The sequence below is a fragment of the Protopterus annectens genome, chromosome 13.part0 (assembly GCF_019279795.1).
Source record: "Protopterus annectens isolate FY-2018-M chromosome 13.part0, PAN1.0, whole genome shotgun sequence".
NCBI lineage: Eukaryota > Metazoa > Chordata > Ceratodontiformes > Protopteridae > Protopterus > Protopterus annectens.
In genome coordinates this window covers 1,248,055,698-1,248,074,680 of record NC_056747.1, presented here as the reverse complement: position 1 = coordinate 1,248,074,680, position 18,983 = coordinate 1,248,055,698, and the positions used below count along the sequence as shown (strand labels likewise).

At 38.9% G+C, this 18,983-nt stretch overlaps 1 protein-coding gene across 1 annotated transcript in view; it reads right to left on the bottom strand.

Moving 5' to 3' along the window:
• OSBPL7 (oxysterol binding protein like 7) overlaps positions 1–18,983 on the bottom strand; it is a 1,590,705-nt gene that overhangs the window by 816,520 nt on the left and 755,202 nt on the right. Inside the window, exon 7 of the mRNA XM_044054965.1 lies at positions 13,221–13,323. Within this exon, the coding sequence (XP_043910900.1) occupies positions 13,221–13,323 (103 nt within the window). The remainder of the gene's footprint in view (positions 1–13,220; positions 13,324–18,983) is intronic.

Here is an 18,983-nt window from a genome sequence, read left to right as displayed (position 1 = left end):
CAACACCTTTGCCATTCTTTTAGCTAGTATAGACATAAACACTTTATAATCATAGTTTAAAACTGAAATGGATCTACATGAAGCTGGGTCTGATGGGTCCTTACCATCTTTAAGTAATACAGCCACCACAACTTTCTTCTAAGATGTTGGTGCTTCCCCTCCTTTTACAATACTGTTACATAAATCTTCCACAGCTTTATCCCATTCCTCCCTCCTAACTTACAAACTTCCACATGCATTCCATCTGTTCCTAAAGACTTTCATGAAGACTGATTATACATCTCCATTTTATCTCATCTCCTACTATTTTAACTGTTAGTTGCAGAGTCTCATTTACCTCTTAACATTGCTACAATTAAGTCTTCCATAAATATTTCCATTTGTGCTCTTTCTTTATTTCCACATTTCTCTGCTTTATACAAATTGTCATAACATTTCAGAAATATCTCTAATACGTCTCTATAGGGTCTCAAGTTATTCTTCTTGTTATAGGCTTACTATTTTCTGCTGTGAAGTTATCAAAAAATAGCTGCTTAGCAGTAATCCTTCTAAACTCATGCATACTATCTAGATACTCTCTTATTTTTTCTTTAGCACTATGCATCTGTACCTATTTTTTCTGTGAGACTGTGCTTATTCCTCTAATTCCTATTGCTTCTTAACCATAGCTCTTCTCTTCTATTTCTACCCTACTTTATAACTCCATTTTATCTCATTCAAACCATAGCTCTTCTCTTCTATTTCTACCCTACTTTATAACTCCATTTTATCTCATTCAGTAGCTATAACTTTTTAAGATATTTCTATCTTCCCTAATAATTCCTGAATAATTTCTACCACCCATTCCTTAAATGTATTTCTTTTTAACAGGTATATGGGAATGTGTCAGTGTCTCATTTTTACTTCATTACCCTACATTTTTATTGGTGCATGATCTGAAATAGTTATTGGACATTTATTTTATTTTTTATTTATTGACATTTGTTTATTGGGAAAGTCCACTGGACCACAGTGAACCCATTTTCAGTGGAGGCCCGGGGAGAAAAGCTCCAAGACAAGATACAAAATACAGCATTAAAATACAATAGTTGCAATGTGGCAATAAAAATACAATAAGCTCCAAGACTAGCAACAAAATACAGTATTACAATACAATATTTGCATGTGGCAATACAAATACAATAAAAAATGCAGTGATTGCAATAAAGTACATCATAATAGGCAAGAATGCAGAATAATAATGGAACTATTTGAATGAGCAGGTTTTACCATACATAATGTTCTAAAGACACAAACAATCTAAATACGAATATAATACAAATCAGTATCATAGAATTACTAAGTTTCAGTGGAAACACAGGTGTGACACAGTTGCAAAGAAGCATTAGTTGGTAGTAGAAGGAATCAGTGTAGATCTTTCCAGTCAGTAGAAATGTGGAGAGAAAAAAATTAATATAGGCAAATTCTGGTGAAGGTGTAGAACAAGAGATGGAAATTGGGCAACTTCTGGTGAAGCTACAGAATTGAGAGACAATATGGCTCAAGAGGCTACAAGGAACAGAGACGATGCAGGGTAGTTTGAGAGGCTAGTATTGTAATGGCAGGCAGCTGAGACTGGAGGGGAGAAAAAGGTCAGGTAATGGCTTCATGAGTGGTAGTATGTGGCTTTGTACAGTTACGTATCCAATTGGAGAGGAGATGATTGTGTAGGGTGGATTTAAAGTTAGAGGGATGTTGTTCACTGTGAACTGAGGAAGGGGGTTTATTCCAGGATCAGGCCATGGTCCAAGAGTAAAGTAGTTTACCTGCAGGAAGGTTTGGTTTATGAATTTGGGGGGAAGTGTTGGTATCCTGAACATAGAGGCCTAAAAGGGGAGTAGAGGACAGGTAAGGAGCTGAGGGCCAGGCAGTCTTGTGGTTTACAGATAAGTTTGTGTGAAGTGGTAACATGTAATGGCGATTTCTAGGCACTGTAATTTTCTTAATTAGCTATAGTGATGGCAGGGGTGATGGCTGCCTGTGGCAAATTTGGCAATCTTGTTGCAGCAAGATTCCAGTCTGAGTTTCAGGGAAGACTGTAGATTTATTAACAGGGGTGCACCATAGGTTAGTGAAGGTAGGAGATAGGACAGGGCTAAAGTTTGTTTGGATGGTATTTATTTATTAATTTTATTTTACATTTGTTGACTGGGATTGCCCGACTGAGCTGAAGAGCCCTTTTTCAGCAGAGGCCAGTGGAGAAAAGCTACAACATATTATACAATTTTCATTATAAATTAGCAAACTTGTTGTGTCTGTACAGGAGTCCTAGTTTTTTTTATGGGTTTATTAGCATTGGATTGGATGTGTGGGTCGAACTTGAGGTTTTCATCTATTATGACTCCTAACAGTTTGGTGCTAGTTACAAGTTCAATTTTAATGGAGTTTAGAGAGAGAATAATTAAAATGTCTTTGTTAAATGCTGTATTTCTTTTGGGGGTAAAAAACATAAACTTGTTTTTTTTTTAGGGTTTAGAGAGAAATGATTTTTGTGGAGCCATGATTCTACTATACCAAATGCTGTTTGTGTCATTTGTTGAAGAGTTGCAGGATTAGGTGCAGAGCAAATGATGGTCGAATCATCTGCATACTGCACTAGGGAGGCATTCAGAACAGTTTGGTGAAGATTATTTATAAATATATTAAATAGAAGAGGTCCTAAAATTAAGCCTTGTGGGATGCTTGTAGGGTTATGTAGGTAAGGAGAGAGAGAGTTTTGCCATTTGACAGCATGTTGCCTATCTCACAGATGGCTTTTAAACCAGCTAAGAGACTGAAAAGATAACTCTATAGGAGACTGTTGAGACAGGAGAATGGTATGAGATATAGTATCAAAAGCTTTTGAGAGATCCAGAAAGAGAGCTGACACTGTCTGGCCTTGGTCACGGGCTTTGTTAATGATATCCAAAAAGGAGATCAAGGCAGTTGAAGTACTATGCCCTGGATGTAATCCATGCTGGGTTGGAGAGAGGATGTTGTGGTTTAGAAGGTGATGGATGAGTTGTTTTTGGGCAGATTTTTCCAGTATTTTGGAGATAGGGTATAGAATAGCGATGGGTCGGACGTTTGAGATATCAGAGAAGGGGGCCACCTTTATGAAGAGGGAGGATAATTGCTTTTATTCCATAGACAGAGGACATGGGATTCCTGGATAGACCTGTTGATTAAGATACTAACTGGATAGGCTACAGCACCGGCTGCAATCTTGAGGAATTTGGCAGGAATACTGTCGGCAGCATTAGAGCAGGGCTTTAGATTTTGGATAAGTTTCTTTATAAAGGAAGTGGAAATAGGGGAAAGATTGAATTCTTGTAGGGGGATTCCTTAATGCAGTTGTGAGTAGGTATATTTGGGCATAGGAGTTTTTGTACTGGTGGAGGAGGGGGGTAGTTATAAGAGTATGGTTACTTGGTAAGGCTAGGGAGAAGAAGGCCGTAAGATTGTTTACAGCGTCTATGAAGTAGGAGTTGAATTTAGAGGTGATAAGGTCAGGTGACATATTAGAGTAAGGGCAGGGATTGGATTTGGTACCAGGATGTAAGAGATTATTGATAGAAGACCAGAAATGTTTGGGGTTAGTTTTCCTATTTGTCTGTAGGTTCCAGAAATATTGTTGCTTGTCTTTGTAGGTAGGTTTTTTTGGCTTGGTTTCAAAGCTGTTTATAAAGGATAAGGTTGGAGGGAGTTTTGAAATTGAGCCAACATTTCCAGGCTTTATCCCTATTTTTCATAGTTTCCCTAGCAGATTTAGAAAGCCGGGGGCATAGTTGGATTTAATTCTTCTAGATATGGTGGGTGCTAAGCTATGCAGGATGTTTAGAAAGGAGCTATTGAAGTACAGGAGGGCATCAGCAAGGGGAAGGGTTTTAAGACAGTTCCAGTTGTGATTTCTTATGATACTACTGAAGGCCAGTGGACAGACTTTTGATAGGTCTTGTATTACCTGGTATTTATGGGTTTTTGGGAGTGATAAGCAGTTATATATAGTGAAGGCTGGCAGGTGGTCACTGAAGGAGTTTGCCATAGTGCCAGACACAGGGCATTTGAATAGGTCTGAGACTAAGATCCAGTCTAGTACTGAGCCTTTATTAGTACTGTGGCTAAATCTAGTGAAAGTATTGATTAGTTGAGTAAAATGAAATAGGTTTATGCCAGAGGAAGACTGGTTAGAGGAAGAAGAAGCTCAATCGATATTCATGTCACCTAAAATAATAGTTTCATTTTTTATAGCAGAGGAAACCTAGGATAATATATCTTCTAAGACTGGGATGTTGTTTCCTGGGGGGATGTAAATGACTATTATGCAGAGTTTGTTGGAGTTGTTGAAATCTAAGAATGAGATTAGGATCTCTGCATCTTAAAAATTTGGAACTTAATCAGTAAAAGAGGCTAAATTAAGAGTATTAGGGTAGATAAAGGCAACATTACTTCCTTTGTTGTATTGTCTGTCTACTCTACATTAAAATCAAGAGAGAGAATCTCAGTGTCTTGTAAAGAGGGTTTTAACCAAGTTTCAGTGGCAGCAAGGATATGAGTTTTATTTTGGATGAGCCAAGCATGGAGCTCAGAAGTGTTGTTACAGATGCTTTGGAAGTTTATGGTAGTTAAGTGGATATTTTTGTCAGTTTAGAAGAGTTACACTGTTGAGGAAAAGGTGGGGTTTGAGGCCCTGGGTTGGGGTGAATGTCACCAGAATGTATAAGGGAGGAAAATATGAAATATAGCCTGTGGCTAGAGTTTGTGTTGAAGCTTTCAATTAAATGCAAATGTTATTGGGAAATGTACACCGCACCATAAAAATCGACTGCCAATCATTATCAGACCGGAGTTCCGCTGTGGCAACCCCTAACCGGGAAAAGCAGAAAGAAAAACAACAATATCTAGCCTAGCCCAGTTATTGTATCTTGGGGAATATATGTCTCTGTCGAGTAGAGCCACTGGGGTGATCCCCGGGGTGAATTTTCTATTTCCCATCCGCTCAACAAGATTTCTCTTGAAGAGGGTCAGTGAGGTGCTCTGCTTGACATGTATGGGAATTCTATTCCATAGCATGGGCAGTATCTGGGTTATGAACCTGTCCCTTCAGTACATTCTGTTGATTGTGGTAATGAGTATGTGGTGCGGAGGGATTGGGATTTCCTTAGATGTAGCATTTCTAACAGAGCTGGGTCATACATAGCTTTGCAAGTCAAGAAGAGATCGCCTCTAAGTAGGCGATATGAGACAGGGAATGGTTGGAGTTTTTTGAGTCTGTCCATACAGGTCAAGTGTTTAAGGCCTAGGATGCTCTTTGTGAGGTACTTTTGCGGCACCTCCATTTGTTGCAGGAGTCTAGTGAGGTACATGCCAAATGGGGCACTGTACACAATGATTGGCCTAATGAGGGAAGAGTAGAGTGAGACAATGACCTTTTTCTTCCTGGATGCAAAATCCTTAGTAATGAGATGTGCCACACAGAAGGACATTCTGACCACAGTGGCAACGTGGTGATCAAAAGAGAGGTTGCTGTCAACCTGTGTTCCCAGATCTCTTATAACACCTTATGTGTTCAGTGGAATACTATCAATGTAGTAATTCATGGGAGCCAGGTTTTTCCCAAAGGGGATGACGACACATTTTTTGGCAGTGAGGCCATTCTGTAGGATGTCAACATCACTTGGGGCCAGTTTGCAACCCACCTAGTGAAATAGGAGTTGATGCCTAGCTTAGTGAGTTGTTCTATGATTCCTGAGTGGGGAATGGTATCAAAGGCCTTGGCAAGATCAGGATAGGCTGTATGAACCACCTTGCCTTCATCTACCGCTCTGGTGACTGACTCAAAGTCAACCAAGTTGAGTAGGCATGCTCTACCCTTCACAAAACCAAACTGTGTAGGATCCAGAGTTTGGAGATTCCCTATTGTTTATTAGGTCCATGATGATGTGTTCCATAGCTTTGCATATCAGACTTGTCAGTTTAATGGGGCGTTTCTCAGAGTCTGTAGTCGCTCCTCCTTTGTAGAGAGGGATGACTGTAGCAGTGTGCCATTTGGTAGGGACAAAGCCTGAGGTGAGGCTGTGATTGAACAGGACACACAGGTGAGGTGCCAGTTCACTCTGTAGTTCATACAGAACACAGCCAGGGATATTGCCAGGTCCCATAGAAGCTGTATTCTTGGCTTTGGACAGTGCTGTTTTGACCTGTGCAGCAGTAATACTGGGTGCTTGGCAATCTACTGTATTGTGATTGGTCTTTTGGGAGGAGGGGGTAAAGTTGGCACTGAATCTGTCGGCCAGTTTATTGGCAATATGTTGGCTCTGTATAGGAGGTACCATTGTGCAGCAGCTCAGAGCAAATCTGGGTATTGTCATGGAGATCCTTTACATAACTACAGAAGGCCTTGTGGTTGTCTTTACTTTCTGTTGCAATCCTGTTTTCATAGCTAGCTTTAGAGGATTTGATCTCGACTTTTTGTTGAGGCTGATAAGGGAGTTTTTCCAGTCTTGGAACTTCACCTTATTCCGCGTCAGTTTCCTCCTTCTGTTATAGAGTTTGTTTATAGTAGGGGACCACTAGATTGGCTTCCTTTGTTTTTTTTAAAGGAGAGCATCTTGGTTTTATTGGGTATGGCGAGATCCATGCATTTGTGTACGTGTTCATACAGTGCATTGGTGTATGGTTCGGCGGTCATGCAACTATTCTCCATTTGCATGGTTGCCGCGAAGTTAGCCACCTCTGTTTTTAGGAGCCTAAAGTTAGCTTTGTAGAAGTCTTTCATGGTGGTTACCTTTGCAGTGGGGGGTTTCCAAGGTGATTAGTTTGTGGTCGGATCTAACCAGGGAGGTTAGATCCGACCATACTGGAAGGAATAAAATTTATCTGCTGCTCACTGTGTAGCCATCTTGAAAGTCCCAGCTTTGCCCAGAATTCCTGAGCAAATGTATGCCACAGAGACACTGTACTGACCCTCAAATTACACTAGAAACCAGTGATCTGCACAGTCTTTAACAAAAGCTATGGAAGGTCAAACTGTTAGAAGCAGATTTAATAAGCAAGCAATAGTGTCTGAGAGAGCAGGAATTACTGGGGAAATAACAGACTGCCCAGAGGTGTTGTGAGGTGTGTCCCAGCATAGTGAGGACCTTTCTACTACCAAGAAGGCCTATTATTTCCCCTATAATGCCCATCATGGATGTCATAGGATCATAGGAGGTTACTAGACTAAGGCCTCTACAAGCCTTGCCATGTTATATGCTTTATACCCTTGTTAACATAAGGACCAAGATATACAGTCTATGTTTGCATGAGAATCCAAGATCTTCACTGGCTGCCCCCGTCTAAGAGAGGCATAGGTGAACCCCTTGTGTAAATTTACGGTTTCTCATCCAAATGTCCAGGTTACGCTTAAATAGGGTCATTGAGGAGCTCTGTTTTACATGAATTGAGAGTTTGTTCCAGAGGAGTGGCAACCACTGGGAGACATACCTGTCTCTCCAGCATGTCCTGTAAATATTGCAGGCTAGGTTAAGATCGCTAGAGAGAATGAATTTTGTCCCATTGGATTTTCGGATGTGTAGCAGCTTCATCAAGGCTGGTTGTGAGACTCATCTGTAGGCCAGGCACAATTCTCCTCTGAGCAGTCTACAGGATACTGAGTAAAGTGATAGGGCTTTCAGTCTGTCCATGTAGGTCATGTGTTGTAGGCCCAGAATTTCCTTGGCAAGAACCCTATGACATCTCTCCAGATGTTACAGCTGTCTGGTGATGTACATAAATAAGGGAGCACTGTAATCTATTACTAGTCTGAAGACAACCGAATAAAGGGGAGTTATAATCTCCTTAGCTTTGGATACTACACTCTTGCTTATGAGGTGTGCAATGTAGGAGGCTCTCCTTACTACTGTGGACACTTGATGATCAAAAGTAAGACTACTATCATATCAACTTGTGTTCCTACATCTCTAACTACTGGGTTTGAATTTGGGGATATTATTAATGTTGTAATTACCAGGGGTATCTCCTTTGCCAAAGGGGATGATAATGCATTTGTTTTGCATTTAGTTTAACTCCATGGCTTTGACACCAATCATCTGTTTGTGTACGCCCATTTTGTAGTATGCTGACATATTTGGGGGATTCAATGATTGCACCCAGTTTGTGGTCATCAGCAAACTTGGTAAGCCATTTGTTTTTGCCTGGACTTCTGAAAAATAGATACCAACCAGTAGGGGGGCTTAGCACAGAGCCTTGTGGAACACCACTGGTAACAGGTCTGCTAGAAGAGGTGGCATCCCCAATTTTGACATTAATGTGTTCTGTCTGTAAGGCAGTTGGCAACACATCTAGTGATGTAAGGGTTAATCCCCAGCTGGGTGAGTTTTTCAATAATGCCTGAGTGAGGGATTGAGTTAAAGGCCTTGGCTATGTTGAGATAGGCAATGTGAACTGTTGTACCATCATCCAAGGCCTTGGTGACATTCTCAAAGAAGTCCACCAGGTTTAGCAGGCAAGATCTGCCCTTAATGAAACCAAACTGGGTTAGGTCAAGAGTTTGAAGGTCACCTATATCCTTGCTGATAAGGTCTATGATGATTCTCTCCATGGCCTTACGGATGAGGCTGGTTAGGCTTATGAGACTATAGTTCCTGGGGTCGGCTGAGGAACCCCTTTGTGCAAGGGGATTATGATTGCTGTTTTCCACTCAGCTGGGACAAAGCCAGTTTTTAGACTGAGACTAAAAAGTGTGTTCAGTAGTTCCGCTATCTTCTGTTTTAGACCATTTAATACTCAGTCTGGGATGTTGTCCGTTCCCACAGAAGCTGCGTTTTTGGCCTTGGAGAGTGCGGCTATGACCTGCTCTCTAGAGATACTAGGCAAAAGACTGCTGACAGGTATGTTATGGGGTACGATTGGTGGGAATGGGGGGGTGAAGTTTTCGCCAAACCTGTCTGCTAGCAGGTTGGCAATGTCCTCAGGTTCAGTATAAGTGGTACTGCCTCAGCTAGTTCGGCACAAAGCTGGTCCTTCAGATTTAGATTTCGGATGAAACTACAGAATGCTTTGTGATTTTCCTTAGCTAGGGATGCTAATTTAGTTTCTTAATTAGCTTTAGAGGACTTTACAAGATGTCTAATCTGCTTGTTTATGCTTTGGAGGGAGTTCTTCCTTTACTGGGAACATTCCCTCTTGTTTTTTGACAGCAGTTTCTTTCTCTTATTGTATAACCTATTTATGCTGGATGTCTACCAAAGTGGTTTATTTTTTCATGAGGATATTGATTTCATTCATTCCAGTACACCTGATTCTATACATTTATATAGGTGTTTATACAGGATATTTGTGTCTGGAACTATTGATGCCATTGTCCAGTAGGCTACAGTTTGCTTTGGCAAAATTTTTTAACCTTTTTGCTCCTGAGGTTGGGTCAGGTATGATCATTACTTTGAATGAAACTGATTTATAATCGGACTTTACCAGGGTGGGCCCCACACATGGAGTGGTACAGAGATCCCCCATGTTGGTGAGCACTATGTCAAGGATGTTAGAGCCCCTTGTGGGGGCTGCTGACTATCTGCTCCAGAGCTTTTGTGTTAACAAAGTCCAGGAACCTTTGGGCAAGCTCATTTGTGCTCATACATGTTACCCAATTGATGGAAGGATAGTTAAAGTCACCCATGACCAAGTTATTTGGCTGTACTGAGACTGACTCAAGTAGGCCCAGGTACGTTGTGTGGTTTTTGTGGTTCATGGTGGGGAACCTATAGCTAACAATGACACAGACAGAGTTCCTTCCTACAGTTAGTTGGAGTTGGAGTAACTCTAGGGAGTTGTACTGTTTAACCAGTCTAGAGGTGTATTTGTCTTTAATGAAGATGGATATTCCTCCTCCCGTTTTTTTTTTTTTATGTCTGTTTTGTGGTCTGAGTGTGTGTAAGCCATTATAACCCCGCCGAGGTACTCTCTGAGGACTTGAACCATGTCTCTGTGACTGTGCCAACATGAGCATCTTCCAGGGTGAGAAGTGCTTCAAGTGAGTGCAGTTTCTGATTTAGATTCCAAGCATTAAACAGCATAACCCTGAGTTTGTTTCTGGAGGATATTTTTATGTTGGGAATTTTGTTCTTATGACATTCCCTAAAAAGGCACTATGGGGGAGGCAAGTACCCTTGCCAGCAACCTAAGGCCTAGAGGAAACAGGTTAAGATTATCTCTGGCAAAGCAGCATGGTCTGTTGACCATATAATTCTAGGCTGTCAGATACTGGATCCGTCTGGATTGATACTAGAAGCTAAGCCAACTGTTGTTTGTATTGTGGCATCATTCTGGGTGAGAGAAGAGTGCTGTTTAGGGTTAGGGACATACCTGCCTGAGACACATAATCTGAAAGCTCCACCATGTCTCTCTTCATACAGTCAGTAACTCCAACATAGACTAGGACAGAGTCATACCAGTATTTGTTGTAGAGTGACTTGACTGCATGTGTGATCTGGCAGATCCCGGCACCAGACAGGCAGCTGACCATGACCTTCTCCTTGTCTAGCCCAGTGAGGGGGACATCTGCATTGCCAATGACCAAGTCATTGGTTTAGATATGTTTTTGCCTTAGGGCTTACTGGGTGAGACACTGATGTGTGTGTTATTATGTGTAGTGGGTGCTGTTGGGACTGTTTTGTGTGCAGAAGGTTTGCGCTTGGGAGGAATTTGTTCTTTTGCTAATATTTCTAGTAAGTACCTCCGCGTATGTGGGTTTATGTGTTGTGTGCTTGGCATGTGTGGGAGGTGGTGTGTGGGTGCTGACAACCTGAGTGGTACTTGGTTTGTTGTTATATGAGAGAGAAAAGAGCATGGATTCCAGATTCTTCTCTCACATATGGTGCTTGTATGTTTTAGAAGTATAAGGTTGTCAGTATACATGAGGCAATTGCTACATTGTCTCAGGATGCCCATGTGAATCAGGCTGGCTGGAGAAATAGTGAAAAACTGACCTTCCATTATGTTAGGTGTATTCTGTAATAAATAGTACAGGGTGGGCTAAATGGACTAGGTTCTGCTATAGAACTAGTAAAATCAGCTAATCTGTGGCAAGATTAGGGGTACAAACTTGCGCCAGCGCCTCAAAAAGCACAGCTGGGTTGCTCTCTGGGCAGCAGTGGGCAACTGCATTGCATGCTGAATAGCAAGGAAGCTTAGGAGGGTTACCTAGCAGTTATCTAGGGAACATTTGACTTTTTAAGCATTTGCGTCTATACACAGTAGTGCTAACCCCCTGTCAAATGGTGTTGGTGTGCACCAATGTGCAAACCGTGTGTTTAAATATCAGCTAAGTAAAACTGTTTTCAACCAATCCAACCAATAGGAAAGCCCAAGACTGAGCCTTGTTCCAACAATTCCCAACTCAGATGGGTCCTTGACTAAGCTCTTCTGCCACAAGTGTACAAGAGGGCTGGATTTAGTTCTCATAAAATGCCAAACCATCTAGATTCAGCAAGTCTGAATCTAGCCTATGCTATAAACTGTTCAAGTACTGTACACAGGCAGTGCAGAAAACACAGTTGCAAACAATAAAAACAGTTTAAAGTAGGCAACAAAACAATTGCAAACAAACAAAACAGTTTAAAGTGCATGGCAGAACAGTTGCAAACAGTTTAAAAGTGCAAAGAAGGTAAAAATATACTTATTTTTCAGTACAATTCACTGGATGCCTTGGATTTTATTCAGACTGACTTTAGATCTCTGGCTAAGAAGGCCAGACTCTGAGCAGCTCTGACAGACTGAGCACAAATCCCAGCAAACGCTGTGCTTAGATATCAGCTAAGTAAAACAGTTTTCAAACAATCTAATCAATAGGAAAGCCTAAGACTGAGCTTTGTTCCAACAATCCCCAACTCAGATGGGTCCTTGACTAAACTCTTCTGCCACAAGTGTGCTGGAGGGCCCTCTTAATGTAAGATGGCATGTAATGTTCGAACCATTATGTTCGAAGCTACAAAATTTCGACTATGGACTAAAAAAAAAAAAAAACGACGGAAAACAAAATAAACTGTTTTAAGCAGGGGAGCAAGCCCCCCTGCACCCCCAACTACTTAAATAAACCAACTCCGAGATCGCACCCCATTGAACAAAATGGAAACCTCCGCTTATAGAGATTTCCATTCAAACACTCAAGCTTTTACAAAATTGAACTTATGGTCTCGACCATATGAGGTTCAAACTTGTAAAGGTTCGACTACGTGATAGGAACTCCACTATAAATTGTTCAGAAGGTCGTTACATCACTTAGTGAGCTATCTGATAAATTGTTTCACTTTTTTATTAGTATATACGTTTTTTACATTTTTCATATAAACCAATTCCTCTGCTTACTGTTTCAAAGTTGCTATAACATGTGCAATTATTGTTTGAAGAAGTATTTTACATCCAAAATATAACTTATCTAAGCATTTAAAGTCTACAATGCAAAGGCACAGACAGACTCACAAACATATACATAGAGACATACACACATGCACACAAATGTGCCCAGGAATTAGAGTCACCTTCTTGACTGATTATATTTTATGTATATATCTCTCACTGTGATGACGTGAATGAAAAAAGTAATACAGAGCAGGTTTTTGCTTTTCCCCCAGTGCCTCTCAACTGTCCCTGATTTTCACAGAACTCCCCTAATTTTGCCTCATATTTTTCTCTGTCCCTAGAAATGTTTGATTTTCTTGTAAATAAATGAGGGTTACAGTCAATAAAGCCAAACAAAGCAGTTTCACACTTATTGTTCGGGCAATACATTTTGATGGAAGGCCTCATCATATTTCCTTTTTAAGAGAATTAAGGTCATATTTAAAAATCGATAATTTTTAAAAATTGTTTATTTTGTTTTATTTTTATTTACTTTCTTTTTATTTTACGGTCAATAAACAACAAATCTATAATCAGCATAAAAAATGATAGTGGTCATTTGCTTTTTTTTTTTTTTCAGTCCAGGGTTCATGGCTGCTTAATATGTTGCCATGAAGAAGCTGATTTTTTAACCAAATGATATCTATACATTAATACTGTGCAGGAGAATTTGCATTCACTAACAGGGTACCAATGTACATTTTCCCCATTATCAATACAAAGTATAACACAACAAATCTACATGTAATACATGCAATACAGAATCCAAAACTTCTTTGCTGAAAGTGTTTATTCTGATGACTTACCTTTTGAACAGCTGTCCATCTCTTCTGAAACGTCCATCAACAAAAAGTTTTTCTGGGCATTTTCTGAAACCATGGAAGGAGACATGCCATCTACCGCTACGTTCTGTCAAGAAGAGTGAACAGTTGAAAACAATAATTATTGTTATCACTTAAGCCATAATAACACTTAGCAATAAAAATGTAAAAGTTTCACACAACATCAGCTACAGCTTGTACCAGCATTACTGTAATAAAAAAAGACTGACTTAAATATTTAAAAAATAAAATATGGTAGAGAATGCACAGGAAAAGATAATACAAACTATGAGATTTACCACTAGATGGCAGTAGAAAATCAATTTAGGTTTGCAGACAAGGTGAGTCCTTCACTTGCTGAAATTTTGAGATTTTACTGATCTAGACACACACAGACTTTAACAGAAACAAAATTGTCAGTTTATGAGCAATAGGGAAGAAGGTTACATGTGTGTGTGTCTAAGGGAAGGTAGTAAAATACATTACAGCTCTAATGACTAAACTTCATAACAAATTAACCAAAATAAATTTCCATGTAGGTCTACTCGCATATGTATGGCCTTGTGAGGTTAGCTCAACACTGTAATATACCATGAAAGTGTAACTCAAATTCATTAAACAAGTAACACTTCTAGTTTCATCAGTATGGTGCATTACACTATCACCCCTGACCCCACAAGATCATACGTATGTTAGTGGCATGATATGCAAATTTCTATCAGAATATTTATTAATGAAAATTATATATATATATATATATATATATATATATATATATATATGTGTGTGTGTGTGTTTGTGATTACATTACTTATGAAAAACTAAAAACAATGAACACAAAAACACCAATAATTTTAGGTCAAATCTAAAATGATCTAGAAACACAAAATTTAAAATCATATTTTTTGCAGGGGGACAAGCCCCCTTGCACCCCCCACACCTCTGCTATTATATATACCTACTCTGAGATCCCATAACAACAGGATAAGAGTGAATTCCCTGCCCCACTGCAACGTGACCTACCACAAAAAACAATCAGCAGGCTAAAACAGATACAAACTGAGTATTTGCTTTTCACAGAATTTGCTCTTATTTAACTGCACAAAAAAGTTTGCTTCTCTGAGTGTTCACTGTCACGAATTGCAGCCATATGTGTATATACATACTTAAATATATGTAAAACACACATCCACACAGAAACACAAAACACTATTATTTGTTCCACTGCATACCGGACGGACATCACTAATTCAAAATGAGGAATGTCAAAAGGCCGGTAGCCTACCTACAAAAGGCAGCAGAAGTAGGGCAAAAAGAAGGCACACACTTTTGGTGGATGCCCTCTGAATTTAAACTGTCATCACATTTCGCTCACAGTGTCCTATGCAACAATAAGTGTACATGCTCCTTTGAAAAGTTATGTTTAACATAATGGGTTCAAAGGTTTTGCAAACTGTCGAAGTAAAAACTACTGTAGTTTGTACATTGTGTTTCTGCTACCTAAGAAGATTATTAAAGACAGTTAATTATGCTCTGCTGGAATTTTTATATTTCCAAATGCCACTATTCCAGAAGACTGTCCCACAAAGTTGCAGTGTTCCATGGTGGCTATTTAACAAGCTTAAATACCCTGCAAGCTTTGTAAAATATTTAATGTTTTGGAAACAGCAAAATAAGACAGGGAGAGAAAATGAAAAAAAGAAAAAGGGTGAAATGTAATGTCACTTACGTCAAACCATTATCAATGTGGTAGCATCATGTTAGCATATATCACAGAACAGGAAGTGTTTAGACATGTGTAAAACACAGAACGTTACACTACCATCGGTTCTTTTCCATATCTTTTTCAAAGTTTAAAAAATACCAAAAACTGCATACTATGATGATAATTAACTGATTATGTTAATATGTTAAGACCAATACTACATACAAAGGGCCTCAACAACTCTGGAAATTAATGGCACAGAAATACAAGCTCAAAAACCTTGATGACAAATACCAAACAATGCAGTTTATACGTATTCAAGCTCTTCTGAGAATCAAAACATGCTTTTGATAATACTACTTAGTCTAGTCTTTCAAGGTTGTGACCTCCTGCTCAAGATTTTTACTTACATAAACAAGATATTCTGTGCCTTATTTGAAACATTTAGTTATAAAATAACATAGTATCCCATTTTACTCGTGTGGTAACATAGTGACATCTTGCAGTCTCTCTATATGATTTACACTAGCCTTTCTTTTATTTTAATATTCTTTCAGAAAATCACTTCCAAACATACATTCTGCAGGGCAAATGGAGGAGCTGGCCAAGGACAGAAAGGAATGACTATGCAAAACCTGCTGACCTCTCACTCAGGAGAGAGTTGAAGGGTGCATGCTCAGTGTGCAAATTCCGAAGTTACATACCTTGTGAAGCATAAGGAGTAATGGACATGTTTTGCATTCAAGGGGAACAGAATTCAAGGGGAGACCTATCAATGAAACAGCAAACACACTCCTTGCTTACATCCACTGCATGCCATCCCAAGAATGTTGCATGCATGCATAAGGAAAACTCGCAGGGCCAACAGCATCCCCCACCCCCAATTTCCTGACGAGACAGAGGATAGGTTTTCTCTTACTACATGACCCTCATTCTTAAAATAAAAACAAATGGGACCTCTCTGCATGAATGGACATGCAGGAAAGAGGGAGGACTGATGCTCACTGTCAATTGGGGAGCAACAATAAAATGGTAAAAGTGGTGTGTTGTCAGATTTTATGATAATGAGCTTGTTGCATACACATATATATGTCTGGTATCTAAGGACGATAGCTAGCACTTCCTTTTCTATCTCTGCATAACTTGTCTTGTGTATCTGTTAACTCCATGGATGCATATGCATAAGCTACAATCATGCCCCCCCCAATATAACACGGCACCAAGTCCTTCCTGATTGGCATTAGTGTGCACGGCTATATGCACTCAAGAAAATGAATCAACATTATGATAAATATAGTAAACTTAAACAACATAAGCAAAATCACACAAACAGTCCACTGGAGCCATGAGTGCCTCTGGTAAAAAGTATAAAGCAAGTTAAAAACTTTTGCAAATACGCAATGAAGCATTTGCAAAAGTTTTTAACCTGCGTTGTTAAATACTTTTTACCAAAGACACTTGTGGCTCCAGTAGACTGTTTTTTGTGATAAGGCCATAGGTGCTATCGTGACATAATATCTGAGACATGCCTCTGTACTTAATTAGCTGTTTCAGTAACTCACAACTCTTTCCTACATAACCAGCCTGGTTCATGTTCTAGCAGCTTTCTTATAAGAACTGCTATTTCTGACAAACGAGATATTTACAAAAATATGAAAACATGTTTAATTGTATAATTAGCAATTTAAATAACACTGAATATCTAGGTGGGTAAGGTGTTTACCTCACAGGGTTTGATTCTCACCACAGGAAACTGGGTAGGCTTAAAATGGCCCACAAGGGCAGCTAGCCTAGTACTTACATATGAACTTCATCCTCTTTTGCAGGAGTGGGTTTGGTATAATAGTTAAGGCCTTCATCTCACAGACACAAAGTACAGGGTTTGATTCTGGCCTTGGTTTATTGGTTAGGCTTAAAATGGCTCTTCAGGGTAGTTAACCTAGCATTCATCTATGAACACTCACCTGTAATGTGGAAAGATACTCTACCATACATCAAAACTGCACAACAGATGATCTGTCAGTAGGTCTGGTTAAAATGACATTTATTAAATCATCGCATTCCAACGTATATGAGTATACATACAACTTACTCAAGTGTATAGTGCCTTTTTTATACACATCCAGTTGACGCCCATAACTCTTTATGGCGTCCAAATCATTTTGTACCTGGTTTCTTTAACTAAGTGACTTATCAGCTAATAATATCCAGCATTAGAAAGGGCAAGGATTTATTAACAAAATGACACTAAGATTGTTAATTGAAGATGTACAGCAGTGGAGAAATTTATCACTGTTTGCCACTTATTCTTCACATTTTCATATTTATGTTCATATTTTCTTAACTGAGAAACCTGAATGCTATTAAGGGGTATGGTGTTAAAGACCATGGTGGGAGACTTTGCAATTCATTGTCAATGTTCATTTATATCATAATATACAGCATATATTGCCAGTTGTTTGATAGTAATTATAAAAACAAAAATATTTAAATATCTACTTAATATTTCAAAAAACAAGTGAATTAAAAACTATTACATGGCATCAGGTGAAACCTTAGGTGTTGTTGAAGAAAACTGCCTCTGATATTTGCACTGTAAGCTGCTCATCTTGAGAGATATTCAGCATTATTTATGCTGCTAATTATACAATTAAACATATGTTTTCATATTTCTGTAAATATCTCAATAAATATGCAGTGAGAGAGGAATTTGTTGTTGTCATGTGAAAGCTAATGTCTGATTAACAAAAGATGCTTTAACAGTATATGTCAAGGTTATATAGTTTTCAGATACAACAGCTTGTTTTTGAAGGTGTATTAAAAATATCATTCTGGGCCTGTGTGAAATCTTAATACATTATAACATTTTGGAAAGCCTATGAATGCACGGACTATTATCACTGTAAAGAACAGTTTTTACTGATAATATTGCTATTTGTGCAATTTTAATAGCTTTTATTGTTCATAAATTATTTACATTTGTTTATGTTTTACTTTAAGCTGATCTTCCAGAAAATGCTCTGGAATGCAAGGGGGTATACAGGCTGCTAGAGGTGTTGCATTCCAGCACCACAGAGGTGTTAATGAAAAGAAATTATAAAACAAACCATAGTAATATTTCATTTATTTTTCATCAGTGTAAGTATTTCTTTTTAACAGTTTTCATTCCAACATTATGTTATTTGCTCAATTCCTGGCTTCACTTAAACTTCACTCATCCTCCTCCTAAACATTATTCTGTTCCTTCCCTTTCCTGAAGATCCCACCTCCAGTTCTCTTATTTCCTTTACAATATTCAGTACTTCAATTATAGTTTGCTTAGATTTTGATTTCCATTTCCTAGTAATTGTTTTTGACAAGCCACTAGCATTAAACTTAGAAAGGCTCACAAAATTTATGACTAAGTACTCTGTAGGAAAATTTTAAAATCTGACAACTCATTACATTCCCCAAAAACACTTCCTCAATCACCATGATGTTTCCAATCACACTTCCAGCATCTGCTATCCACCTGACAAAAAAATTCTGAAATCTGCTTGGGGTACAAAATTATCTATGAAAGCAATTCCATGGAAAAAAATCTTAAACCTTCTGGCCTTTGCTGCATACTTGGGAAACATACAGATGTTCTCCTACTGTTCCTTGGTAAATGTTCTTTCCATTCACTTTTCCCAATTTTTTCTAACCTCCTCTGATTGAGTTTTGAAGTTGTAATGTAATACCTTCTATGCCCTAACAATTCTCCCTTTTTAACAGCAGCTTTTTTTCAGACAACAAAAAAGACCTACCAGATTTGGTCTTTCATTTATGATTCTCCTATTCCTTTCTCTTTCCCTATACTCTGATATCAATCCCTGGAAGGAAAGATCGTCTGTAGACTGCAGTCCAAACATGTTTTTGACCTCATCCCACTCAGTTACCTTTCCCTGTCTGGTTATTTGCTCACAATATATTGGCACCTTTGCCAATTTTTCCCCAGTAAATTCTCACTCTATCTTTCCAATTTTCTATACTCCTACTTGCAATCATACCTATTGGTAAAA